This window comes from Eutrigla gurnardus (assembly GCF_963514095.1).
Source record: "Eutrigla gurnardus genome assembly, chromosome: 5".
NCBI lineage: Eukaryota > Metazoa > Chordata > Actinopteri > Perciformes > Triglidae > Eutrigla > Eutrigla gurnardus.
The window spans coordinates 21,073,178-21,100,300 of record NC_139919.1 but is presented as its reverse complement, the minus strand read 5'-3'; the positions used below and the strand labels follow the sequence as shown (position 1 = coordinate 21,100,300).

At 42.8% G+C, this 27,123-nt stretch overlaps 2 protein-coding genes across 2 annotated transcripts; one reads left to right on the top strand and one right to left on the bottom strand.

The window, feature by feature from the left end:
• Nucleotides 1-352: 352 nt before the first annotated feature.
• On the bottom strand, nucleotides 353-12,465 carry clcf1 (cardiotrophin-like cytokine factor 1). Its single transcript, XM_084009719.1, has 3 exons — nucleotides 12,215-12,465; nucleotides 3,478-3,632; nucleotides 353-3,260 (listed from the first exon to the last, which is right to left on the bottom strand). The coding sequence occupies exons 1-3, from the start codon at nucleotides 12,231-12,233 to the stop codon at nucleotides 1,935-1,937; spliced, it is 1,500 nt and encodes a 499-aa protein (XP_083865845.1). The 5' UTR covers nucleotides 12,234-12,465; the 3' UTR covers nucleotides 353-1,934.
• A 1,922-nt stretch (nucleotides 12,466-14,387) lies between these two features.
• On the top strand, nucleotides 14,388-26,239 carry ssrp1a (structure specific recognition protein 1a). Its single transcript, XM_084008994.1, has 18 exons — nucleotides 14,388-14,464; nucleotides 15,248-15,327; nucleotides 16,132-16,317; nucleotides 18,986-19,091; nucleotides 19,616-19,809; nucleotides 19,899-19,999; nucleotides 20,115-20,244; nucleotides 20,341-20,444; nucleotides 20,760-20,888; nucleotides 20,972-21,193; nucleotides 21,579-21,651; nucleotides 23,093-23,225; nucleotides 23,319-23,364; nucleotides 23,468-23,600; nucleotides 24,044-24,205; nucleotides 24,390-24,487; nucleotides 24,590-24,767; nucleotides 25,724-26,239. The coding sequence occupies exons 2-18, from the start codon at nucleotides 15,274-15,276 to the stop codon at nucleotides 25,787-25,789; spliced, it is 2,115 nt and encodes a 704-aa protein (XP_083865120.1). The 5' UTR covers nucleotides 14,388-14,464; nucleotides 15,248-15,273; the 3' UTR covers nucleotides 25,790-26,239.
• The last annotated feature ends 884 nt before the right edge of the window (nucleotides 26,240-27,123 follow it).

Here is a 27,123-nt window from a genome sequence, read left to right as displayed (position 1 = left end):
GAGGAGCTTCGTGAGATAGTGTGATGAGAAAAGAAAGCAAAGAGGGTGGAGGGATGATGCAGTGGGAGGTGGGAAGAGAGAGATGAAAGGAAAAATGAGAGATCGTAAATTTTCACCAGGACAGACAAATAAAAACTCTCTCATACCCCGCCTCTCTTGTTCTATTTTTTGTCGTGAATGTGAGCCGGCCTTTGTTTTCCAGAAAACGCCCCGACCCCAAACTCCTCTCCCCTTGTGCCAATCACCCGAAACCATCCCTATAAAACTGAAACCATTGCAAACAAAAATCCCATAAGCATTTCTTTTTTCGTCTCTCCTCCCAGCGGGCTCCCAAATGACCAATAACACCATGTTCTGTACAAAAGCTAGTATTTATTCTCTCTTGAGTTACAATACAGTATATTCACACCGGAGAAAAATAAATAAACATCTTGTTCAATAAATATTATACAGATACGATCCATAACCTTTAAGCCACATCATCCAAGGCACATTGTAAAGACATAACAATAGATTTATTCTGGAAAGGAAATTAAGGCATTTGCCAAAGGGAAAAAGTCTCTGATTTCATGTTTTCAGAAGCACAAAAAGAAATCACATCAGTGAGTCCAATGTTTTATGTTCGGGAGTGTGGAGTTTCTTAAAGGATTAGTTCAACAATTTTTTGTTTTCTTTCTGAGAGTAAGGTGAGAACATTGGTGATGTCTGTCTGTTAAATATGAACACACATTAATAGTTTTGCGCCTGACTATTTCTGAGCTAAGAAAAGTAAGTTTCCATGACCTACACACTTCCATTTTACACCTCATTGTTTCGCCCGGATTAAATAAACCAGATGTTACATCTTAAATGATGACTTTTAGAGGTGCTGAAGGTGGATTATGTCACCTTTGGACGGAGCCAGGCTAAGCTAAGCTAACCGCTTACTGGCTTCACATTCATATCCGTGTACAGACATGACAGTGACATTGATGTTCTCATCTTACTCTCAGCAGAAAACACACAACAATGGTATTTTTGTAGAGAAAATGATTCTATTCTAAAACCTTGTGTTAAATAGTTCTTGCTACGGAGTTCTTCTCTGATAAAGTGGTACAAATGAGTGAGCGCTGCACCGAAAGCAGCACAGAAGAGAACGGTTTAAGGCACCAGATACCACAATAAGTGTGTGTCCATGTGTGTGTTTGACTTCATCTCTGTCTGGACGGTATGTGTGGCACCGTTGTAGAGTTACTGTAACTGGCCGGCCGACTTCTGATTACTCAGCAATACGCCTCTACCCGTTATTTTCCAGCGTCATCGCCCTGACTCACGTCTCCTCCCGTCTTCCTCTCCTTTTCTTGCCACTGCCTCTCCTACTCTTCATCCCTCTGGCCACTTCCTCCTCTCCTTTTGTCTTTTACCCATTCAGAATATGTTCTTCCATTAGACAATAATGAATGTTTGCTGATTCACACATCTGGAGGGGTCACTGAATCAGTTTTCACTCAATGGCTATACTGTTTGTCTCTCTGCCTGTCTAGTGCACTGTGTGTTTGTGTGTGTGTGTGTGTGTGTGTGTGTGTGTGTGTGTGTGTGTGTGTGTGTGTGTGTATGTGTGTGTGTCTAACCACCTACAGTGGTATTTCTGCTGATCTATGAGCCGTGAAGTCCGGTAACTCAGCCCAGTCTCAGTGTGTCTGCCTCAATGAGCTGCTATGTGCATCAGGCGGGTGACAGTGCTCGTAATGTGTTGGCTTTGTGTGTGTTATATTCCATTAGTGCTTCTGGTGACCTGCCAAATAGCCCCTTCATTCACTTGTTCCAGTACGGTATGAATGAATGCGTTAAGCATCAGTGTGTGAATGTGCTGTTGTCTGATCTCAATTTTTCGTTCCACTTACTCTGTGCAAATAATAGTTTATCTGATTTACTGCACGTCTGCGTCTCACGTCTCAGCCTCTCAGTCTCTTCTTGAGGCGGTTAAAGTCCTTCGCCGAGCGCCACAGCCAACTCTGCAGCTCCCTTAATATCCAAAACCCCTCCACCTTCCTGGCAAAGTCGTTCATCATCGGCCGCACCGACAGCAGCGAGGAGGAGGCGGAGGAGGCGGAGGACAGGAGCGGAGTCAGGGGCGGCGAAAGGAGGGAGGTGCCCCTTTGCAGGGACAGAGGGACGGGCTGGGAGAGGAGGGTGTGCTCCTCACCTGCTCTAAACTGGTAGAGCAGAGAGAGGGTGGACAGGGGGGGCTGGAGGGTGGGTGACAGGAGGGAGCGAGAGGGCCGACGCTGATTATGGAAAGTGGAGGAGGGAGCTTCCATGTCTGGTTCTTTCTCCTCCCCCACGATTAACCCTCTGCTTCCTTCTACAATAAATCCGTCTTCTTTCCTGAATGTGTCTGTGTGCTGTGAGTTCAGGACGTAGCTGTATTGATTGTTGATTCGGATGGTCGGTTGTCGCAGGGAGCCGTCTGTGTCGAGGTACGACACTTCCACCTTGGGTTCAGGCTGCATCTCCCTCTCCTCTTCATCCTCATCGATGCTCAACAACCTTCTCCTCTTCCATCCTTCTTTGCCTCCCTCTCGCCCCAGCTCCTCCTCTACCTCCTCCCCTACACTCCCTTCTTCGCTGGCAGTCCATTTCCCGCTCTCCGGCTCTTCCCTCCTCACCCTCCTCCCTCTCTCTCCCCGTCCCTTCCCCCTTGAACCGCCACTCCTTCCTGCAGTTGCGGCCGCGTCGGCTCTCCTGCCCTCTTTCCCTCTTCTTTTTTCCACCAGGTCTACGATGACGCCATCCTCCCTCTCTCCTCTGACCACCCTCTTCCCGCCTCGTCTCTGGTTGTTCCGCTGGCCCGACTCTGCCCTTGTCCCGGCTCTGGACCTGTAGAGACTCTCACTCATCAGTGGAGCAGGTCGGTCGCCCCCTGCCCCCCTCTGAGGGTACTGCAGCTCTCCAGCGTTACTTGCCATGTTTGTGGAAGGAGGAATTGTGTAACCGAGGGTGGTCATCAGTGCAGATATGGAGCCCAGCAGTCCATCCAGGCCAGTGCAAAAGTGCAGCAGGGAGGTCCGGAGGGAGGGGCAGAGGGTGGAGCGGGCCAACTCCCTGACGGCTGCCAGCAGGACAGAATAGGCCTTCTGGTTCTGGGCGAGCCGAGCTTGGTTCTCCAGGCCGTGCCACAGTTCCAAGCGGGTGGCGGCGCTTGGCAGGGACAGAGCCGTACTGTTGGGTCGAGGGGGTGAGAAGTCTTTCTCGTTGAATGGAGGGCCTAGGTAGGTCAGCTGGAAGAGATATACAAACATTCATTAGAACACTTAATACAGCTTAAGAGCTGCTGCTACAGGTGATAATTCTCTGTAGGTTGACCTAAGTGAGCCAGCATCACGTTGTTTTAATGTTGCCGTTGCTACATTGTTATTATATAATATTGATTTTAACAGCTTTAAATGGGAAAATAGATCATACTGAAACATAATGCTATTACAAAACATGACTCACATATATGTCTTTGATTTCCTTGAGCTGATACTCCAGGTATTTGGTCAGCTCATACGTGCTTTCTATCGAACTCCTCTCGTTGGCCAGATTGTGAGAAGAATCCAGGGCCGTCGCCATGGCAGCAGCCAAAAGCAAGACGAGCTGGTGTTGACGAACTGTGGAGAAATTTGAAAATAATTAAAGCTCAGAGAATGAGAGACGTTTATTTAAGGACACTGGCGTCATGGGTGTACAAGTGATAATAAACACACACGGAGGTATTTGCAATCATAACAAATGAGGTGAAATTTATGTCAGCCATTATTTTCTCAGACATTTTGTGATTATTTCACGCGGTTGTTTGGTTTTTAATTAATACAACGATCTGAGGGCTCAACACAACACACAAAAGAAATCACCTCCAGCCACAGCTTCCAAGTGGTTGCTGCTCCATCACACTGTTTATAGGATTTTTTTTTTTTTTACAATATTCTGGTTTATTTCTTTGTCTCTATGGCGATAGCCTCCACTGTTTACATATTGTCAGGTCAGAGTCATTTGACACTGCCAATAAAGATTTTTTCCATTTTCAATCTAATTTTAGAAGTTTCTGGCTGTTGGAGATTTACATGGCCTCAAATAAAACCTCACTTTATAGCTTCAGACATTCAGACAAATGGCCCCGATGTTCAATGCACGAGCCCGTCAGGCAAACAGCCGCTTCACACACACACACGTACACACACACGCACACACACAGACACATTCCTGACCAATATCCCAAAAACAAAGACATGTGGCTTTCTTTACAATCACAAACATTAATGTGTTTGTATCAGTTTTCTGTTTTCTGTGGACTTGTTGTTTAGGTTTCAGAGTGTTTGTGTACGTGATGTTACTGTGTGAGTGTTTGTGAGAATGTTTGTAGCTGTAATTTTATATGCGGATGAAATTAACATCCCTGCGAGTGTATACAATGATTTCGACCATGTGTGTGTGTGTGTGTGTGTGTGTGTGCTCTGAAACCTTTTAGTGCCCCTGTCTCTGGTTTCAAACAGAGAAAATTGGGGCTGAAAGGTGGTTTTCAACATTAAGGGACTTCATGTACATCCACTTCTCTTCGGTCCATTCTTGCTGTCCCTGCATGGCTTCACTTTCTCACTCCCGCCTTTACTTTCTGTCTCTCAACACTTCTGGAACCCTTTCGCTGGAGTGTGACACACATTTCTTTCGTGGTCTCTGCTCTCTGTCAGCCTTTTCCGTCCTCTCTGCACTCTCTCATCCTCCTGACGCCCAGATGGAGTTCATGCTTGTAATTATGGGCAAAACATGCAGTTGTTCAACAGGTGTGAAATATGTATTGCACAATGTGTGTTTCTCTGTGTGTTTCTCTGACTCACCTCAGGCCTCCTGTAGCTTCACCAATTTAATCCCTACCTGTCACTGCACTCAAACCTACTTTTTTCCCCGTCCCACTTATCCTCCACCCCAGTCTTATCTCTTTTCTGCCTCAGGGCAAACATAACAGCAGCTAATTAACCCTGATTAGTGAACCCTGATGGTGAAGGTGTTGAAAGGTCCTAAAACAAGATCTGAGCTAAAAGAGTCAACACCTTTTCTGATTATATTTCACACATCCGTATGCTGCAGGTTGGGTATATACTGAATGATGTAACACATTCTATAATATACCAAAAAAAAGCTGTTATTGCTGGTATTATCATTTCAGTGAGTATTATGAAATATGTCCCGTTGTAATACTTACTTCATTTCCTTTGATTATGTTACAAATTGCAATGATAACATGGTAGCGAGTAACTGTGATGACATATTCGTCATAAAAAACTAGCCTAACAAGCTGAAGCTTGCTGCAAAGAAAAGTTGCACTCATCAATTGACTTGAGTTTTAGTGACAGATTGGGAAACTGGCTCTTTGAAATTAAAACAGGATTTGAAATGCGGAGTTAAACTTGAACAAACAACTGCTTTATTTAAAAAAAAGAAAAAGAACTGACTCTTCCACAACCTGTTGAATTGTCGGCGACATCAAAACCTTCTCTTAGACTATTTTTCCAAAACCCTGTGGTTGGACCTGGGCAACTCCCACATGCTCCCACACACACCTTGAAATCGGTGAACTAGGACTTCCCCCTTTGGCCAATCCTCCTACCATCTCCTCGCCCGCAAAAGCCTCATCACCTGTCAAAAGCAATCGGCATCTTTCAGCGACGTCTGAACATTTGGAGCTCATCAGGCATCGGGGCTCCTCCCACCGCCCATCCGACATTATCATCAAAACGCACCGAAATAAACATCGCCGAGTAAACAGCCCTGAAGGAAAAGGAAAAGGACTCACAGTGTGCAACAAGGGTCACGCTCGGAGTGAATAAACAGGTACCAAACAAAGGAAGCCTGGGACGGAGAAAAAAGTCGACCGAAAGCGCTCCAAACCGTTCCCTTTGTCTGTAGCCACATGCTCAGAGATGATTGCCAGACGTGAACGCTTCTCGTTGTGTGATTGAGTGCTGACATGTCTAAAAGCATCCTCCGCTGGGGCTTAAAACAACCGCTCTTTTGTACGAGTAAACTGAGATAAGTCAAACCCAGGGCCACATTGTTGTTATATAATATTACATTGAGCAATATACATTGTAGTCGGTGGCGTGTAGCCCGACTTTCAAGAGGAGCCCTGCAGGCTTGGGGCTGTGTACCTGGCAGTGGAAGCACACTCCGCAGGGCAGGGTTGAAACCAGAACATTCTCCGTGGGAGGATTGCATTACAGCAACACAGGGGTTCCCTACAACGGTCGACCATGACCTGCCTCTGTGCACATGTGTGCGTGAATCTCGACATATTTCGGCCCGCATACCTAGGGTTACACATACGCACACACGGGGGAGCTCCCATATTCGCATATCATATTTTTTTAACTACGGTTTGTGCGCTGATGTAAAGTCAGATGTGGCACTCGGCTGTCTGGCTGCCATCTGCAGCGCAGAGCTCAACATGAGGTTCGGGCGCCAGAGCCTCGGCGCTCCTAATGGGTCAGAGCTAAACATCAACACAGGGTCAGGGTTCAGAGTTGAATTTCAGGGCGCAAGGTTGTACTCAAGGGTAAAAACCGAACCTTGTAACACACTTGACATTTACACTCCAGACGGTGTTTTGGTAAACCAGTGACCCACTGTTTGTGGGCGTCGTACTGCTTCCATCCAAGACGACTAGTATTTCATCTTTCTCAACATGCACCACCATTTGAGGTTTCAAACAAGCACTAAAACAGAATTTGGTATTGTGGGAAAACCATGTGCAAGTTAATCTCTCCAGTCTGGTCCAGGAAAAGCTAGCTCCAGTGCCAAAAGAGGTTGCCCTTCGTTGCTCTAACCACTTGAAAGAGGTCTTAAAGGGAAAAGAGAAATCAGTATCATGTAGAAGATGTTAGAATCCGGCCCAAATTAGATGTTTACTTGTTGTTTTGGATGATATATTATCATGCTGTACTTTTGGTGAGCATACAATGTTGGACTAGATTGAATTTAAATCAAGCCATGCTGCCTGATTTAAAAGAAAAATGTTTTCCAGAATGAAAACAACATCCTTCAGGCTACGTCCTCTCTCCTCTCACTTCAGTGTCTCGTCACTGTGCAGAACTCTGCTATATTAGAGGAGTTCAATATTAGACAACATTAGACAGCGTGAGGCAAGCGACTGACGTATCCAGCCATGTTTCAGTCTATAGAAACACACTATATGTCATGTTGTGAGTGATTTAAAGGACAGATTTAAATTTAATATAAGAGTCTGCAGACACATCTCTAGAACTTCGACAGGAGTCAACCCATCCATAAATCTAATTTAATCTGATTCTTGTGTGATGTTTTTAAAGCATGTGTGTGTGTGTGTGTGTGTGTGTGTGTGTGCGTGTGTGTGTGTGTGTGTGTGTGTGTGTGTGTGTGTGTGTGTGTGTGTGTGTGTGTGTGTGTGTGTGTGTGTGTGTGTGTGTGTGTGTGTGTGTTTCAGTCCAGCAGAAGGAAATCTGATTATGATCTGATAATTTTATTTGGGCTACTTTTCTGAACAGTTCAGTTCAGAACATGAATTCAGCTCCAAACTGCTACATATAACTGGGACTTTAAAAATACCACATAAGTAGCTAATTTGGGCTAATTCGATAATCGAGCTAGTGCCTTTTACTGTCCTTCCCTTTGTGCCGACATTGTGTGAATGCACCATAAACCCAAGCTTTGCTGACTAGCTTTTCTTCAGAGATTTGAACCCCAGAGTCTTCTTCAGCGACACCTGAGAAATATCTATTCGACGAAGAAGAGTATGGGGCACGGTTGAAAGCTGCAGAAAAAGCCAGCAAGTGATCCTCATTTTTTAAAACAGTTCTGAAGAATGATTCTCTTACACTCTATATAAGTCTCACTATAATCCACATAGATATTGTTACATTGAGTTCATTTGTGTTACCGTTTATTTCTTGTTTGATTTAAGTGTTACATTTCTTTCTGAGAACGTGCACCCGTCCTCCCCCTTATCGTGCATATTTGCTGTTATGTATCCGTGTCAGCGACACAGCTGGAGGCTCATTGTGGCTTTGTCGGAAGAAGGGACTCATCAAAGTCAAACTCAGGGGAGCTGTTTGTCTCTTGCAGAGCTTTTTAATGATGCCGTGGCACTGTACCTGGTGGCAATTCTGCCTTCTGTCATAACACTTAGCCTCAACGTAAACACACCTGTGCCAGATGCCACGGGCTGACGTGAGGGATCGAGTGGAAGTGGACAGAGACACGCGTTGGGGGTGAGGGGGGGTAGGTAGGTAGGTAGGTAGGGAGGTGGGGGTGGTTGACAGTCTGGGGTCAGGTTCGGCGTTGTGTGTCTGTGTACAGTTAAGGGCTAGATTTATGTGCTGTCTGTACTCAATCAAATGCGCATTCCTTTACTAACTCAACACACATAAACGTGCATACGCACAGGCATCCAGATTGTGCAGAGGAGATCCATGTTTGCACAGACGCTATCCCGAATAACTACGTATAAACAAACACACACACACACACTTCCCCCCCGTCTCCTGTCCGATGGGATTCCTTCCCCTCGTTTTTTTTGTTCTTACTGAATTTCAAATTGATCCCTTTGGCACCGGACACACACTGGGGTAGCCAAACAACATCAATGATCCAAAAACAAAAAAAAGGAAAGCTTTTTAAAAAAAAATCCAATAAAATTTTTGTTTATGCCCAGAAACTCTCTGTGAAACTATGTCTCATTAGTCATAAAGTCAATGTCCTCTGTTTACTTACCCCGACGTCTGTCTCCCCTTCACCATATAAGCCAATCCATCCATGCCTCTTTTGTAAATCTGTGGATTCCGATCGCTCCAAGCTTTATCGCCATGTTTGGTTTCAATTTTCGTTGTCCCTTCATCTGTCCCCCTCGCTCCCTAAATCTTCCTGAAACATCAAACCTCCTTTTTAAAGTCTCCTTCCTTTTTCTCCCTAATTACCGTTCCCCTTCTCTTCCTTTCACTAATTGGCTCCACTCGTTCCCTCCATCTACATCTTTTACTCCCTCCTTCCTCTTTTTCAGACCTTCGGTTTTTAATTTACCACTTAAACCATGGCACCCCCCCCCCCCCCCCCCCCCCTCCTAAACTGCAGCAGTGGAAAAGTAACATACAAGTACAAACGGGTTATGTACTTAGGTAGATCTGAGGTATTTCTTATAGTATGGCCCTGACACAATGCGTTAAACTTAACCGGCAAGAGACTAGAAAAACGGAGTATATTTGGGTTTTGTACAATTGGTAAAAAAAAAAAAATAAGAGACTCAAAGATGTCGCCGTGGGCTTTAGCAAATCGACTTTCTAGACCAAAGCTCAATTGACAAATTGATCGACAGATTAATTGCTATTACAAATATTTATTTGCAGCCCTGCTTGTCTTGTTTTTTTTTTATTTGTAATATATTTGCCTTGTTAATTGGCAATTGTATTAATTATTTATCAATTGTTATTAATTGTTAATTTTATTTTTGATGCGTCACCTGTTTTACTGGTCATTTTATTTAGGTGCATATTGTATTTATTAATTATTTATTTGTATTCATATTTTGTCTTTTCATTTAGCGGCCGCGGGCTCCTGAGCTACACGGCTGTCTCATGTTTCTACTGATGTGGCGGTGCGTCTTTCATATGGCGTCTGCTGACCTGTGTGACCTGGGCATCTTTTTGTTATTTGTTACATGTGCATAAACCACGAACCTTGTTTCCTTTCTGGAGATTATTAACAAGGTTATCCACCCCTCAGAAATGATTGCTGGGGCTTTTGCTTTGTAATGAATGTGTGCAACAACATTAAAATGCTGGTAACACATTGATCCATCCAATCACAATTTTGAATGAGGGACTTCAGAGTATTTGTTATATCGGGGGTATTAAGGTTCTGGAGAGAGGAAAGACATTTGGGGGGTCTTGAAGGATAGAGACGGGGGAGAAAGGAGGAGAAAGAGAGGATTTGAAAGGAAGGAGGGAGGAAAGGAGTTGGTGGAGGGGGAGAGAGAGAGAGAGAGAGAGAGAGGGGGAGTTTTCTGAAGCGAGGGGCCATGTTAATTTGGGAAAAATGTAAACAGCATGTGTAACTGTTCAAAGCGTGACCGACTCATTTTATATCATTCACCCCTACTCTCTCCTCTCTCTTTCCCTCTGGGTGCTGCTAACTTCTGTCAATCGGGAATCTGCACCGCATTAACCCCTCTACCTCCAGTTCCTCTCTCCTTCTCTCTCCTATCTGTCTCTACCTCGCTTTACTCTCTCTCTCACCCCCCAACACACACACACACACACACACACACACACACAACCTCAACCCCAGCCCCACCTCCACAAATCCTCCTGACATCCATATACAGTATATACCGTGAAGAATTGAGGATGGTGCTGAGCGAATCAAAAGATGTGAAAGGTTCACTTGTTTCTCTCTTTTCCTCTGAACCCCTGCTCTCTCTCTCTCTCTCTCTCTCTCTACTCTTCCTTTGTTTCCTCCTGTTGGCGGGTGTGTTTGAGCTCACTGGTCCAACACACACTAACGCTTTTATCAGAAACACGCCAACACAAATTCAACCCTTGCACCAAAAACAGGCCTTTTCTGTGTGTGTGTGTGTGTGTGTGTGTGTACCTGGTAAGTGTGTGTGTTGGTGTGTTTTACCAGTTGTGTGGGGACATAAATCTGATTACACAGTAACATTGTGTGTATTTATTTTTTGATGAAACAGGGACACTTGCACGTCCCATAAGATAAATCATTAAGTTTTAAGATGAATACTTTGTTTAAGGTAAGGGTTAGGAATGGGCTGGTTGTGGTTCTTGTTACTCTCCAGGAAATGTATGTAAGTCAATGTAATATCCCCAGAAATCATGAAAACACAACCCTCTCTCTCTCTCTCTCCCTCTCTCTCTCTGAGCTCCCTCTCTCTCTCTCTCTCTCTCTCTCTCTCTCTCTCTGTATATTTATTTGCACTGAGTATCAGAGGGAGCAGCAGTTGATTGTGCACTCAGCGCTCCTCTTTGCGTCTAGGTGGTCACATCACGTGAACTGGTCAGCCATCAGCAAAGCCGGCCTTGAGGTGTGACCACCCAGAGGAGAGGGGGGGGCGACAGAGGAGAAGAGGAACATTGCAATGTTTAGCTCAGTGCATCAATTTATACAGCAGCCTCCTTCTGTTCTGTCTGTCTTTCACCTCCTTTTCCTGCCTTTCATAGACATGGACCAGCAGCCGCACCAGGCGTCCCGGTGTGTGTGTGTGTGTGTGTGTGTGTGTGTGTGTGTGTGTGTGTGTGTGTGTGTGTGTGTGTGTGTGTGTGTGTGTGCATGTAGTCTCACACCCTGACTAACGTGAATCATGTACTTTCTCATATCACTGACAGCTAACTAGACAGGAGCTTTAGCTGCCCCTGACCTCCTCAACCTCAGTCATTTTTTACTGTGAATAAGAGCCCCCCCCCCCCCCCCCCTCCTTCATACACAATGCACATACATTTACTTCCTTTTACTCTCTCTCTCTCTCTCTCTCTCTCTCTCTCTCTCTCTCTCTCTCTCTTCTTCTCTTTGTCATCTGATAATCTGACATTCCTCCCTTCACATTTCTTTGAAAAAGAAATGTCTAAAATGAACGAAAGTTTGCTTCTGTGTTGAACAAGTCTGTTCCATATTTTTTTCAGTCTGTATAAATGTTTGAGGTTAACCTATGAGCCACCATACCTATCTTTTTATTCATTATAAATCATATTTACAAGCATTTTTATACTAATTTGGGATGTTAAAAAATGTATAAATAGGTTACATTTAAAAAAAAAGTTGTTTGTTGTTTATTGTTTTTTTCGCCACAGCGACAAAATCAATTTGAATGGATTAAAACAGCATGTTTGTATTTAGATTATTAAGGTTTAGCTGCAAAATGCGCAAAGATAGTCAGATTTAGAAAATGTGCAAAAACAGAAAAAAAATGGTTTCTGCATCGATTTTTTTCAATTGCCAATTTCATTTAGATTTTTTTTTAACAATTTACAATATTAGTTGGATTTGCAAAAAAAAAAAAAAAATACATGTGAATATCTACGACGGGAGAATGGCAACTGACTAACGTACAGGCTAATTACAGATGATGATGATAATGATGATGATAATAATGATTATAGGCCTAGCCAATAACATTTTGTTTGCCTTCCATAAAAAGTATTCACGTGGATTTACTTACCTCCGCAAAACCTTTTCATTTTCTCCCAATCCTTTTATTCCGTTCAGTCCGCTCTCATAAGTTCATCCACTTGCGAACGTCTTCTCTTCTTGTAGATAAGTTCGCTCTCTGAAAACTTCTCATCAATTAAAGCTGCCGTCCTCGACACGCATCTCCGGGACCCGATGAATCGGGGAGGAAATGCAGGTTAATGTCGATTAAATCCTATTAATTCTATGAGAGGATGGAGTTTGAACATTGACGCTCCGCTGACTTGGTTGTAGTCTGTGTGACAGACCGAATGACGGTGGAGCCTTTATGTACCTCCGCCTCCTCCTCTTTTTCTAACCCTTTCTCCTTTTCCTCCCCTCCTTCGGATCCCCGTCTCTCCTTTCGTTATCCTCCTCCTCGGTGCTGGTGATTCACCGGGTTGACGCATCGCAGCTCAACTTGACAGAGCCGCTGAACCACGGGACTTGTCGCAACTCATTTCTGTCTCTCTCCACTCATCATCCCCACTGAACGCGATCCGGCCGCGGCCGTTTGATCTTCTAATCCGCTTCCTATTAACAAGGTGCGAGTCCGGCTGGAATCAGATCTCTGGAGGCCAGGAGGACTGTGGAGATCTGCGACCCTTTAATCGTCGAGGAAACGAGGAATTACACGTTCTCCCTTTATATTATCTCGAGTTTTTCTTTCTTTTTATAACAGCTTTTTTTTTTAATTATCCATTAATAGACATCTTTATCAGGCTATGTATAACCCTTTACTTAAGTAATAGCCTAATAATTAAAAAACAATTAAGAATTAATGTTCCTCACCTTTACGCAAAATAAGGCCCAAAGTTATCTTAAAATGATTTACAGACGCAGCCTATGAATTAAAACATTCAAATATCAGGACGACAAAAAAATAAACTTTATTTTAATTCATAAAGCGAGGTGGGATTTAATTGAGCAGGCCAGGCATATTATAAGGGCATTAAGGCCTATACATTTAGAGGCCTCCCATTAACTGCGATACAGATAAGACGCCAGTTATCAATGGAGGCTTCATTACACTGCGTCCCGAAAAGGATATTCCGGCTCTTTTCTGTCTATTTCGTCCAAAGGGAGAGAATGAAGACAAGTGTTTACCCACTCCACGGCATTTCTTTCTCCCCCTTCATTCCTCGGCTTTCAGGGTTTTATGGACATTTGGATTACGGTGATCTTCTCTCACCTCCAGCTGTCACTCAGCATACCAACAGCGGCCACACCGTGGCGCGCGCATGTTTGTGCGCGCACACAAGGGGAGAGATTCCATTGATTGCTGATTGTCAAATTGTCCTATATCCAATTTATATGATTTTTTTTTTTTAATTCTGTCTGCTGGTTTTGTTTGATTTAATTAAAATTGTTTGGTTGTCGGCTACACGGTTTCCCTTTATACTAGGCCCATCGTGGATCCTAATTTAAAATAGGCCTTTTTTTCTGAAGGTAGGTCAATAAGTTTATTTCAGTTTTGTGATTTTACTGTATGTCACATTTTATTGAATGCATTTGTTTAAATAAAATATGATCGAGCAAATATAAGGTTTGGTTGAAAAACTGTACAAACTGCACAGAAAGTGGAAGCAACACGGGTCTCTTTAGGGGCCAACTATGCCCTTTTTTAGCTCCTGTCAGGTTAATCTGACCATGAAAAGCTTATCCTGTGAGTTTAATTGATCCCGGGCATTCTCCACAGAAACATGAATGCTCTGCATCGTGCAGTTTTAAAATCGAGATAACTGTTTAGGCTGTGCTACAGTACATTTCGTAATATCCACGTTTTATTAATAACCAATTAGAAATAGTCTGCTACTGTTGTACTCAGTGTTCATCGTTGTTTTATGATACAATTTGGACATTAAAATAAAGTAGGTTTAAAATAGAACGGAACCAGGGATATCTTGGATGTGTATTTAGATGCCTTGTGTGCCACCCAGTGGCGATGAGTGGTCACTGCAGTCTGCTCTGCCCAGCGCAGGCTGCGCAACGACTTTATGTTTTCAAACCGGAGTTGTCATACGCAAATCCACTGTTCAAGTACTACGCGGACAGCTGCACCGAAAACATAGTCGGCATGTGAATGCTTTAAACGTTTAGGCTTTTATTAATAAAAAATAAAAAAAAAATTTTTTCGCCAAACCGGAAATAAATACAACCACTGCCGAGGGTTTCCGGTGACGTACCGCTAGCTCCCGATGCTACACGCGGGAAACAAGCGAAGCTGCTCATCGCATTGACAGTAAGACGTGAAGTTTCACATTATATTTTATCACTTTTTTATGAAGTCGTCTTGATGTATTTGCAAGTAACGAAGGAGTACAGACCGCATTTGTGCTCCACGTGCAGCGATTTCGTTTACAAAATGAACTCTGAATATCTCTTGGTTTCTTTACACCGGCCTAGCTCAGCTAGAGCGCTTGATTTGTTTCACGCTGCCTCTCTGCTGGAGCGGTGCTTGTTGCGCGCGTCGTCTTTTACCCCGAGGACCGGCTCGAACTCAAGTCCCACTACGTAGCGTTAAACTAAAAGAAGCGCCCCTTATGCGGTTCAAGATAGCCTAGCAATGGCCAGTGGCGCAGCATGGATGTTAGTTCTCATTCATTAATCGATCCGAAAATCAACCAATTCATGGGAGGAGGAAAACGACGGTTGGAAATGTTCGTAAACTATGAGTTTACCGCTAGCTAACAGCCAGACGTAAAGTGATGGCTAAAGTTAGCTCTGAACTCCTCTCGGTGCTTTAAACTGGGTAACGTTAGCTAGCATCAGTCGGAAATATGACTACCGAAGAGAATAAAGAGTTGGCCGATATACCGGTAAACATAAAATACAACGTAGGATACTGGGTGTAGTATTTCATCTATCTATCCATCTAAATATATGCATATATGGGGGCTCTGCTAACATGTAGAAACGTGTGAACACATCTGTGCACTGAAAAATACATTTAAAAATGCAATGCTTGATATAAGCTCCTGTGGGTGTTTGGTTGTATATATAATGCATCCTCTGTTGTCTGTAGAGCATCGGTCGTCGCCTGCAGCTGAGATGGGAGACACACTGGAGTTCAGCGACATTTACCAGGAGGTCAAAGGCTCCTGGGTCAGTTTCCTCATCCAATCTATGAACCATACTGGAGCTATATTTTGTGTCAAACGTCAAAATGTGTATGTTGAACTGTTTTTCAAAATTCTCAAAGGGATATCCTCTGATCCTCTGTGATGACATTAATAGTGAATTAATGTTTATTGGCTTAGGGGCAAAGTGAATTCTGTATTGTGAGTTGGGATCAGGAAACGATAAATCATTATTGTCTAGGAATGATTATCCTCATGAAAGAGGGCAGCAATTGACAGTTAATTTAATTATCAATTCATTTGCATATGATTTATTCTCAAATAGTAGGAAAAAGGAAAAATAGCAACGATTGTTTTGTCTGACCACAGTCCAAAGATACATTTATTATTGGTGTAGAAGACTTTGTCATTTTTGCTTAAAAATACAACAATGGATCTATCATCAAAATGTGCCAACACATTTTGTTCAGTCATCATTCTCTTTTCAGCTTTACTAGGACCAAAACGTTTAAATCCCAGCATTTTAACACGAGGGTTCTGTCCGTTTGTATCAAAGTCAAAGTCAGCTTTATTGTCAATTCTGCAATATGTGCCAGACATACAGAGGAATTGAAATTTTGTTTCTCTCCGACCCACGGTGCAATATAACAAAACAAAATATATGTACAATAAATAAAATAAATTCCAAGTAGTGCAAGAGAAATTCAAAATCACAAAAAAACTGAATAGTGCAAGTAAGTAGAAAAACAGGAGATGAAAATGTGCAATGGAATGCAATATATGAACTATATAAATATGGATCTGCGTCTTTTCCCCTTTGTCGCTGCAGAATGACGGGCGGCTGCGTTTCGGCAAGCAAACTGTGGTTTACAAGAGCAGCAAGACGGGGAAGGTGGACAGCATCCAGACTGGTGACCTCAGCCTTGCCCAGTGGAGACGAGTGTGTTTAGGTCACGGCATCAAGCTGGCCACCAACACAGGGCATGTCTACAAATATGACGGCTTCAAGGACACAGTGAGTGTCTTGCAGTAAAGAAGTGGTTTTGCAGTTTTTTGTGGTTTATAAAGCACATCAGGCTCTCAAGCTTCTGTCATTATTTTTGCCTTTTTGCGGTACCTAAACAGACTGATTGTATTTTTCTGTTTCTGGGAAATAATTGTTACCTTACCTCAGAGAACGAGGCAGCGGTGGAATATTACAGACCGTCGCACACTGCCAGTTTGTTCAGCGCTGTGTTTATACCAAGAGATGTAACACGAGTAAAGGGACGCAGATAAACAACTTCCATCCTGTGTCTGACATTTCCACAGAAAAATGCTACCATCTTGCAAAAAGGCCACCACTTGGCGTGTGTGTGTTGTTATCAAAAGTATGTGAATGAGTCGACTCTTCTCTCCAAAGCTCCTAATGGGATTAATGAGGGAAACCAGCGCTAGCATGTGTGTTCCATAAACAGTGTAATCATCGGCTCATGTGAGTCAGTGTTTATATCAATCCACTGAAACAATTTGGCTCAGAAGACAGACGAGGGGGGGAAAAAAAAAATTGTGGTTGTGTTTGTTTTTTATCACCCTAGTTTTTTTCCCCCCTTTCCCCCGCTGCTCCGAGTGTATGGGGAATGTCAGCACGCAAGTATAAAATTGGGGATGGAGGAACGGGTACAACCTGGATTCAGTGGCTACGAGTTGTGGCGTCTCCTGGGGTTAATCAGCGTACTTTTTTTTTGGAGATGGATCCTCTCATCCTGGAGCCCAGGGCATGATGTCATTGTTTATTATCCCACAGCCAGTGTCAGTAATCGGGAGTTGGCTGGAGATTTAAACGCTGGCGAGCTGTACAGGAGCCGTGATGCATCTGTCCTTCTGAAGTGTCCTTGAGCAAGACGAGGGATCTCTGCCAGAGAGGCTGTTATGTAGCGGGCACGTTATTTTCTACTTAAGGTCCAGGGGGTGTAGAGGCACATCTATCTCTTCTGATATCATGTCGCTTATATGTTGAGTTTGTTGTTGACCCCCATCTTCTGAGTTTTTTTGTTTAAGTCTGTTGGTTTGACGAACCAAGACACCACCTTGAGTTTTAGATTAATCAAGAAAGTTACTGCTAGTTTCAGGTGTACTTGGACATTTTTTTACTCGTTATTATATCTAGATTGGGATCTAGAGTGGCCTTGTCCGGTCTTGGTATCAAACGGCATTTTTTTTCAAGGAAAAGCTGAGTATTTAATGTTTGAGAAAACTGTCTTATTTTGATAATAGAATAAAAGGGGTTGGAAGTCATTGTGTCATTGTGCACTAAAGAGGAAAAACATGTTTTTATTACTGAGCCTCATCATATCTGCCATATTTGCTGTCATTTGACGTCTCTATTTGGTTCGTGAGTATTAATGAAGTTCCCAGGAACAGTGCTGGTCGATGAGGTGGTTTTGGGATAAGGGCAAACCCTGAAGTGCAGCATCACATGACGCACAACAGTTTAAAAAAAACAACAACTTTTTTTCCCTTCGAAAATCATTAGAAAAGGAATGGCTGTAAAACGCAGAATACGCTTTGTGTCACAAACACCCCGACATGACTTTGTATAATCAGAATTTGATTCATTAGGTCCAATAAAAACATTTTAAAAAAAAGTTTTGAAGAGCCTTATCATGAAATAATTTTACGTCATTCATGTGTACAGGAAGTTGGCCGGCGCTATTGGCCTGGAAAAATGTGGAAGCAGGAACGCATCATATCCACTTTTTCTTAATCCAGCCATCATTTTTTAAGACATGAGGAGTTGAAGGTTGTTGGGAGAGCTTGGTTGAAAACCGTTGTAATAAAAGACAGACTGTTATGTTGTGTAAGACTGCGTATGTCTGTGGTGGGTAGGTGGGGGGTCTGTGTTTATTATGATTAAATGAGCTGAGCAACAACAAATCTGCCAAAACTGTAATGAGGAGTAGAGAAACACTCAACAGCAGGCCTGATGAGGACACTGGGAATGAACACACACACACGTCAACATAAACAGGCCACCTCTGCACAGACTCTGGACCTTTTCCCCATTTTTTTTAAATGCATTTACGCGTTGACTCTCGCATGCCCTCATATCTAAACGATGCCTTAATCCAGGCTAAGCACGCTGACGAATGCACACACACTGACTCTCTGGGCTCTAATTGGCTGTAATAACCTTATGGACAGGCAGATATCCAGGTGCGTAAACTCTGTTTCCCACAGAGTCTCTATCCTGGCCTGCGCACATTCACATACCACAATCACTTCCACATGTGTGTGATTGAGCATGTGTTTGTCACTGTGAATGTGTGTGTGCGCCTGCGTGTGTGTGTGTGTGTGTGCTTTCCCGTTGTAAGCGGGCCTGCAGGATAAATAAACAGGCTGATTGTCAGCGGCGGTGTGTAGGGGATGAGGACATGGAGGGCAGATGGATTACATTCACCTCCAGTGTTCCCAAGAGGCCTTAGCGGCAGGCGCGGTTTTAATTGCGTCGTGATTAATTAGCCCCTCAGCCCTTTTGGAGGGTGTTTTTCGAAGCTTTGACTCATGCAGTGACAGCGTGTTACTGCTTTTACTGACATGACGCCTTCCTCTCTTTCATTTATTTCCTCCCCCTTTTTCTTCCTCTCCCGTCAACTCCTGCTTTACCCTGTGTTTTCCCTGTTCCCTCTCTCACCATCCATCAGGACTTTGAGAAGATCACTGAATATTTCAAGGCCAACTACAAGGTGGAGCTGACGGAGAAGGACATGTGTGTAAAAGGATGGAACTGGGGAACAGCAAAGTTCTCAGGTAACAAAAAAACAACAAAATGTCCTCACCAGTAGATTACTGAAGGCACAGGGTCACTGGGGTAATGTAGGAATGATTAACATGATCAATTATTTTGTAGAATACTTTCTCAATTAATTTTGTTTGTCTATAAAAAAATGCAACCAGCATTCAAGCATCAGGAAGTCACATTTGAGAACCAGCAAATGTTTAACATTTTTGCTTAAATTTTGATAATTGATCAATTATCAGAATAGTTACAAATTATCTGTCCTGTCTTATTGGGTAATCCACTGCTTGAGATCAACCCCATTGAATATTATGTTCTGAAAATGAAGGGTCGGGTGCAAATCAGTCGCTACAGTTTGTAGTTCAGTTTATTCTCAATGATTCGACATGTATTTTTGTCAACCTTATTGATCTGTAAAGAACAAACTAAAAGAATGGGCTGAGAACCTGTGACACAAACAGGCTGTATAATTATAGTAGATTTTAACAGATTTTAAAAAACTGACGTTAGGATTTCCTCCCCTCTGCCACCACAGGGCCACTGTTATCATTTGAAGTAAATGACAACACAGCATTCGAGGTCCCGCTGTCCAACGTCTCCCAGTGTGCCACGGGGAAGAACGAAGTCACTCTGGAGTTTCACCAGAACGATGACACCGAGGTTTCCCTCATGGAAGTCAGGTTCTACGTCCCGCCCAGCCAGGCTGATGAAAGACAAGACCCTGTGGAGGTGAGGAGAGACGGGCCATTCTCATTCTTTCTTCATAATGTACTTTTTTTTAAATGATAATGGTACTAAAAGTGTGTGTTTTCCTGCAGGCATTTGCTGAGAATGTGTTGTCTAAGGCTGATGTGATCCAGGCCACAGGGGACGCTGTGTGCATCTTCAAAGAGCTGCAGTGTCTTACACCAAGAGGAAGGTAAAAGAGCAACTCATCGATTTCCTCATTTATGTCATCTCATCGATTGAACTAATCCAAAATATATATAACAAATAACCATTTGCTCTCTCATTTCTCTCTTTTCCACACGCAGATACGACATCCGTATTTACCCAACTTTCCTTCACCTCCATGGTAAGACCTTTGACTACAAGATTCCCTACACCACGGTCCTCCGTCTATTCCTGCTGCCGCACAAGGATCAGAGACAGATGTTCTTTGTGGTTAGTGGACTTTTGTTTGTTTTTATATTTAACAAGCATTTTTTTCTGTCGCAGTTAATCTCATTCCTTCTGTCCCGCTTTGTTTCATCTTAATAGATCAGTCTGGATCCTCCCATCAAGCAGGGTCAGACGCGTTATCACTTTCTCATCCTGCTCTTCTCCAAGGAAGAGGACCTCAGCCTCACCCTCAACATGAGCGAGTAAGGATGTGACCGTAAAAGGACTGCGTTGTTTAATATAAGCTATAGATGTGTTGGGATGTTTGTATAAAAGTCCTGTTACAGTATTGTTTGGTCTTGGTAACACAACTTATGGTAAGACGAGCTCACTTTTTGATGATGTGAAGCATGTAACCACTAGGGGGAAGCAAAGGTCTGGACGAGTAGTTTATGTGCGTTTAATGTTTCACCCGGGACTTTTGAGCTTTGCATTGTTGCTTGCAAATACCAGAAAGATGTGATGAGTGTTACATTTCACAATAAGAAACCTGTCCTCTCCTCTTTTGTGTCTAACAGGGAGGATGTGGAGCGCCGCTTTGAGGGCAAACTCAGTAAAAACATGTCGGGGTCTCTGTATGAGATGGTCAGCAGGGTGATGAAGGCCCTGGTCAACCGCAAGATCACTGTGCCTGGAAACTTCCAGGGGTAAACACCTAAAGGACACACACAAAAAAGATGTTCTTCTATACTTAAATACATCCTGTTAAACACACCTCATTCTTCCACAGCCACTCTGGGGCTCAGTGCATCACCTGCTCCTACAAGGCATCCTCGGGCCTCCTCTATCCCCTAGAGAGAGGATTCATCTATGTGCACAAGCCCCCCGTCCACCTGCGCTTTGAGGAGATCTCCTGCGTCAATTTCGCCCGCGGCACCACCACGACGCGATCTTTTGACTTCGAGATCGAGACCAAACAGGGAAATCAGTACACCTTCAGCAGCATTGAGAGGTGAGGACGTGGTCATTCTGTAATGAATCTATGCAAAAGTAAGCAAGCATGACAATGAAAATGTCACGTACTGATGTGTTTTGTGTTTAATGAAACCTGAAATCTCCATAACAAAGTGGACTTGTCAGCACAGAGAGTGAGAGTAGATTTTGCATATTATATACCAAAACATTCTACTTGATGTTATTGTATGTTTCACAACCACCAGCGAACAAACATAAACAAATTACGTTTTCCAATTTTTCATCCACGATTAATGTTTTCTATAATGGAAAAAAAAATGGATCAGATGGTGAAACATATATTTTATATAATAGCGTCCAGCTGTGAGCCGATCTAGTACATTTCAACCAGATATAACGCCAGTCTTTCTCCTTCCCTTCAGAGAAGAGTACGGCAAACTGTTTGACTTTGTTAACGCCAAGAAGCTCAACATCAAGAACAGAGGGTTCAAAGAGGTAAGTCACTCGTCGTTTCAACAGCTCCTCATTTGTAAGCAAAGAAGTGACATGAGTTTTGTCCGACTTTCATCCCACGTATTGATGCTTGTTGCCCTTCTCCTGTGTGTCTGTCCTTGTACCCCTGTAGAAGAAGGTGGGTATGGTCATGGGCGCCATGTGTGCACTTAGACACTTGAGTTTATCGGTGTGGAGTGATTTCTGTTTGCATGGCGTTGCGCTGTGTGTTACCAGGGATTGTTTCCTATAATCTTGATTCTTTTTTTTTTGGTTGAAGGTTACCAACATGATTGCTTTTGAACCTGATAAATCCTGAGTGATTCATGACTAATCATGGGACGTTGGGGGGGGTGAAGGAGTGTGAGACTCTTGATAACTTGAGTGTGTGATTTTGTTTGCATCGTGCTGACTAATGTGCGGTCCGCGGGGCTTTTGGTGTGCTTTAACACTCGACACAGCTGTCGGCATGACCACTGCTTAACATGGGCAGTGCTGATTGCGTTCATGTTGACGTATACAAGGTCCTGGCTGACAACACAGTCGAAGTAGCAACTCTGTTTCTCTGGTGACAAGGCCATCTGTTGCCATGGTGACGGGGGTCAGCAGAGTAGGTCAATGCAAATGAATGGGCGTGCTTCTCCACGTCCTGTTGATGTTTTAATAAAAGCCTCCCGACTTGTCGTCTGTCCGTCTCCCGGCAGACACAGGCATTGATGCATGGAGAGGGGAAAGACCATGTGGGAGGAGAAGAAAACTGTTTGGTCTGTGATGACGCAATGCATCACAGTGCCTTGGGGTGAAATTATTCTTCTCAAATCTTGAGGGACATCTTTTGTGAATGAAACTTGGCCCAAATCAAAAATGAACGGGTAACCTTGTATAGAAATTTGGACACTACATACTTCAAATTAACAAATCTTACCTGCTCATTAACATCTGATGAAGCTATTTGTCATTTACTACAAGGTTGTCCAGTAAAGAGAGTTGCAGAATCTGACTTGTAATACTCCCGTGAGTGAGCATCATGGAGATACTGTAGGTTAAGAACACAAAAAATGGTCCAAGAATGTTTGTGAAGCTTGAAATTCCTGAAACGCTGTGTGGTGTTTTTTTTTTAATTAATTGGTCAATTAATCATTTAGTCAATCAAAAGGTATAATACTGATAATTCATAACAATTTAAGCGTAAATGGTAAATTGCCACTTCTCAAGTGAGCCTTATCTCTGTGATGTCACCGTTGGACAAAACAAGCAATTTAAAAAATGCACCTTGTCCTCTGAAATTTTTATTTTTCAGTATCTCCTTACATTTCATTGACTAAATGGTTAATCGATTATGAAGGTAATGGATAATTCCAGCCCTGATCTCTCCAACGGCTGTACTGTGTTGTGGGAACTGTCGGGTATGCGTTTTGTTTTTGACTGTGCCGCTTCCTTTCAGGGCATGAAGGGTAAGATTGACGAGTACAGTGACTCGGACGAAGACCAGCACGATGCCTACCTTGAGAGGATGAAGGCTGAGGGCAAGATCAGACAGGAGGGCAACGATAGCGACGAATCGGATGCGGAAAGCGGTGAGTAACCGTCTCAGTATGGCAGCAGTACGGAATACGTGTTGAGATCCAATAAATCGGTGGGTTTTATTTTCCGTCTTGTTTCAATCTTAGATGAGTCATTTAACCCTGGAGAAGAAGATGATGACATTGCAGAAGAGTAAGTGACTTTTTCTTTAAATTTCATTTGCTGTCCGTTCTCCCTTTGAAGTTGTATATTTTTGACCAAGCTGACTTTCCTGTTCCTTTTCTCCGTCAATCAGGTACGACAGCAACGCCTCAGCGAGCGACAGCAGCGACGACGGGGACGATAGTGACGATGACAGCTCGAAGAAGAAGAAGGTCAAAAAAGCCAAAGTGGTGAAGGAGAAAAAAGAGAGGAAACCACGCAAAGAGGTGAGGGAGTGGAGAGAGAGAGAAAACATGAGAGAAAAGAGTTAAAAGAAGACGAGACGTATGTTTTTCCACTTGTAGTGTTACAAACAGATGCACAGTAAATATTGACACTGAAACTTCCAGTAACATGCTAATTAAAAATAATTGACACACATTCTTTGCAACTCTGTTTAATCCATATAACTATATACAGCTGCACCATGCTGTGGTGGCATCTATTTATGTGTCTGCTCTGTGGACTCGATGCTTATTGACAGCTTAAAGAAAACGGCAGAAAGTTTTGGATCATTTCAAGCTGAAAAAAGTGTAAAAACTTTGTACAATGTGTCTATTGTAAAACTGAACCAGCCTACCACAAAAACACATAAGAACCTTTTATAAATGCACTCATCTACCTTTCAAATGCCTTCCTTTTTTCTTTCTTTTTTTTCCAATCTGAGTAGAAAAAGCAGAAAGACGGCCCCAAGAGGCCGATGAGCGCCTACATGCTGTGGCTCAACTCCAGCCGCGAGCGAATCAAGTCCGAGAACCCGGGCATCTCCATCACGGAGATTTCCAAGAAGGCCGGAGAGATGTGGAGGCAACTGGAAAAAGACGAGAAGGAGGTGAGGCAGGAGAACGCATAGAGGATTTGTTTTTAGATTTACTCAGTCTCACAACACTAGATGGTATTAATTTGCGTTATATGCTTTCTTTAGAGAGGTTTAAACACACAGTCGTTATTTTATTTGTACTGTGGTGTTTTATTAACTCCTCTTCTTCACACTCTCCCGCTTCTGTTTCCTTCAGGAGTGGAACGTAAAGGCAGGAGAGGCGAAGAAGCAGTACGACAAGGCAAAGAAAGAGTACAAAGAGAGCGGCGCAGGAGCAACCGCCAGTCCCAAGAAGTAAGGCTCGCGACACAGAAACTCATATTTACAATGTTTCTTCATTGAAACAATGTGGCTTAAATATACCTAACTCTTCTCTCCACGTCCTTCACCCAAAAGAGAGAGTAAAAAATCTGGAGGCAAGAAGGAGGAGAAGAAGAGGAAGTCAGCCGGGGGAGACAAGGACAAGGAGCGGGGAGGAGCCAACGACAGCTTCAAGAGTCGGGAGTTCATCGAGACCAGCGAGAGTTCATCAGACTCCGACCACAAGAGCAAGTCCAAGAGGAAGAAGAAGAAGGTAAAGCCACAAACGTCATTATCAGACAGACTGTAGTATGGTTCAACTCGATTTGAGTTTATTTATAGTGTCCTATCCCAAAAAAAGTTATCTTAGGACCCATGGAGCCAGACTAAAACACGCTCATGATTTTAGGAGTCATCTGTCTTCAGATTCATCCTCTTTTTATTTCTTGGTTCACCGCAATAGTCAGACATCACTCGCTGTAGTGTTGCTAAATGTGTGCTATAGCCTACATTTTATAGTCATGATAATCGCATTACGGTGAGACAATGGTTTGCATTGCAGATCAATGCAGAGATTGTTTTGGGTGATGGAGGGGACGTAAAGTGGTGCTTTATTTGCTTTTATACCACAGTCTCTGCAGATTCTTGGCTCTGATTTACCTGCAGGGGGTCCATTAGATTCTAGTAACTGGACAGTATAACCAAGCACCTCCAGTATGAGTCAGTTGTGTTTGCAGTTCTGAAATAACAGCAGGACTAAACTCTAGTCAGGGAAAGCAACAATGAGATATTGGAGTTATTTGTGTAATTTAAAGAAATAGCTGAGAACCTTTTTATAAAGAGTTTTTTATGTTGGAGTCTTATCTGGATGTCAGAATAAACTGGTAGGAATCAAATGATGGGAGGAGAGGATTTATTTTCAATAAGGTAGCCGGCAGAACTGATTGTGTAGAAGAGCTGTAGAGGAAAAGTTACTGTAAAATCTGTGATAAACAGATACCATCAGCCTAGCTGTAGCCCGATTTCTAACTTTGTCAGGATTTTAAACACCAGCCTTGACAAAAATACTCCTCACTGTTCAGCTAGATGTTGTGTATCAGCGCATGCAATATGAAATTTCTAGGTAAAATACATATTTTTCATGATATATTGAAGTTATATAAGTAAATGACTGGTATTTTTTATAGATTACTTTATGTACTTACTTCCTTTCTTTAATATTTTAACCAGGAATCAGATGAAGAGGAGGAAGAGGCTGTGTCCACTCCTGCCAGCTCAGAGGAAGACTCTGACTAAACATACACACTTTACCCATCTGACAGACAAACCAAGGACCAAGCATTTGTACTCCATGTTGATCTCCCACAAGTGGACTAACAGAAACATCAACAGACTTGAGTTGTATCTTCTTTTTTTTTTCTTTTTTTTCGTCTACAAACGAGCTTTGTGACTCCTGACAGTTCATGTACTGTTTGATATTCTAACGGGTTTTCCTACTGACCGCTTCTCCCAGAATTCATGAAGTTTTCCATCTCACCCACGCCGATGGTTGTAGTTTAGTAGCACTGAGGAGTGTAGGACTAATTAGGTGATTCGACATTGATAACATAGAGAGGAGCAGATGAGAAGCCGTTCTTTCTGTGTAGAGCATTTACAAACACAGTAAAGTCTTTTTGGGGTTTTTTTGTGCGTTTTGCCATGTCATGTTTTCAGTCTTGAATAAATAAATGAATCATTTTAAATAAAGCTGCACTTAGCTGTTTTTTCGCTTTACATAACTTTTTCCATCACGCTGCTGAGCGATAATAGAAGCCAGCTGCTTTAAAAATGATGATATAGAGCTTCTAATTGGGGTTGACTATAGGGCCCTACAAATCCAGGGTTCACCCACATAAGCATTTCAGTTCGCCTTGAAAAAAAAGTTACAAAATGTGTTTTTTTTTTGTTTTTTTAAGAATTCTGAAGTTGTCAGAAATGACTGCTCATTACAGAACAGTCATCCATATAATCAGTGAGGCTTTTGTGAAACTGACGGCAACTATAGGCTTACAACAGCTCAATTCAGAACTAAAAAATCAATTGCATGAATGTTAACTAAAATAACAAAGAAAAAATCAGGCAACTTCTTCACACCCTTCTCTGCCATTAACTAGACTGGGACAAAACCAAACGTAAACTAACGCACGCCTGAAAGCAGACTCGAGGTTTTATCAAGGCCCGTTTTTACCACCTCAATGCATGCGTTTTACGAATACACTTGCATTAAGAAATAAGAGACACTTTGTCTATTAAAAATGAACCTGATCCAGTTTGGATAAGAAGTCCTTAAAGAAAAAAACAGAATTGAAAATGTGCCTTTGGTGAGATTTTGCCATTTGTTAATTCCAACGTTGCTCTTCACCACACAATAGTGGGTCAGCCATTTTTCTTATTTTACCATGTAAAAAAAAACACTTTTCGGGATTAAAAGCAGCAAACAGGATTAAAATCACCATATTCTTCTCAACTCGCTCCTTAAGGACTATTTTTATACATTTTCCTTTTATTTTTCACATGAAAACATCCACCTCATGGACATCTTAGCTCTTCCCGTAGTCTTACTGAGGATGTTCCCACATGAATCCTACCCG

Excerpts from the sequence above, each read along its gene's own strand:
- clcf1 (XM_084009719.1), bottom strand. Across the intron at positions 3,261-3,477 it reads AGGAAATCAAAGACATATAT|CTGACCTACCTAGGCCCTCC; the intron begins GTGAGTCATGTT and ends TATCTCTTCCAG.
- ssrp1a (XM_084008994.1), top strand. The coding sequence starts at position 15,274 with ATGGGAGACACACTGGAGTTCAGCGACATTTACCAGGAGGTCAAAGGC. Across the intron at positions 15,328-16,131 it reads AGGAGGTCAAAGGCTCCTGG|AATGACGGGCGGCTGCGTTT; the intron begins GTCAGTTTCCTC and ends TTGTCGCTGCAG. Across the intron at positions 23,365-23,467 it reads GATGATGACATTGCAGAAGA|GTACGACAGCAACGCCTCAG; the intron begins GTAAGTGACTTT and ends TCCGTCAATCAG.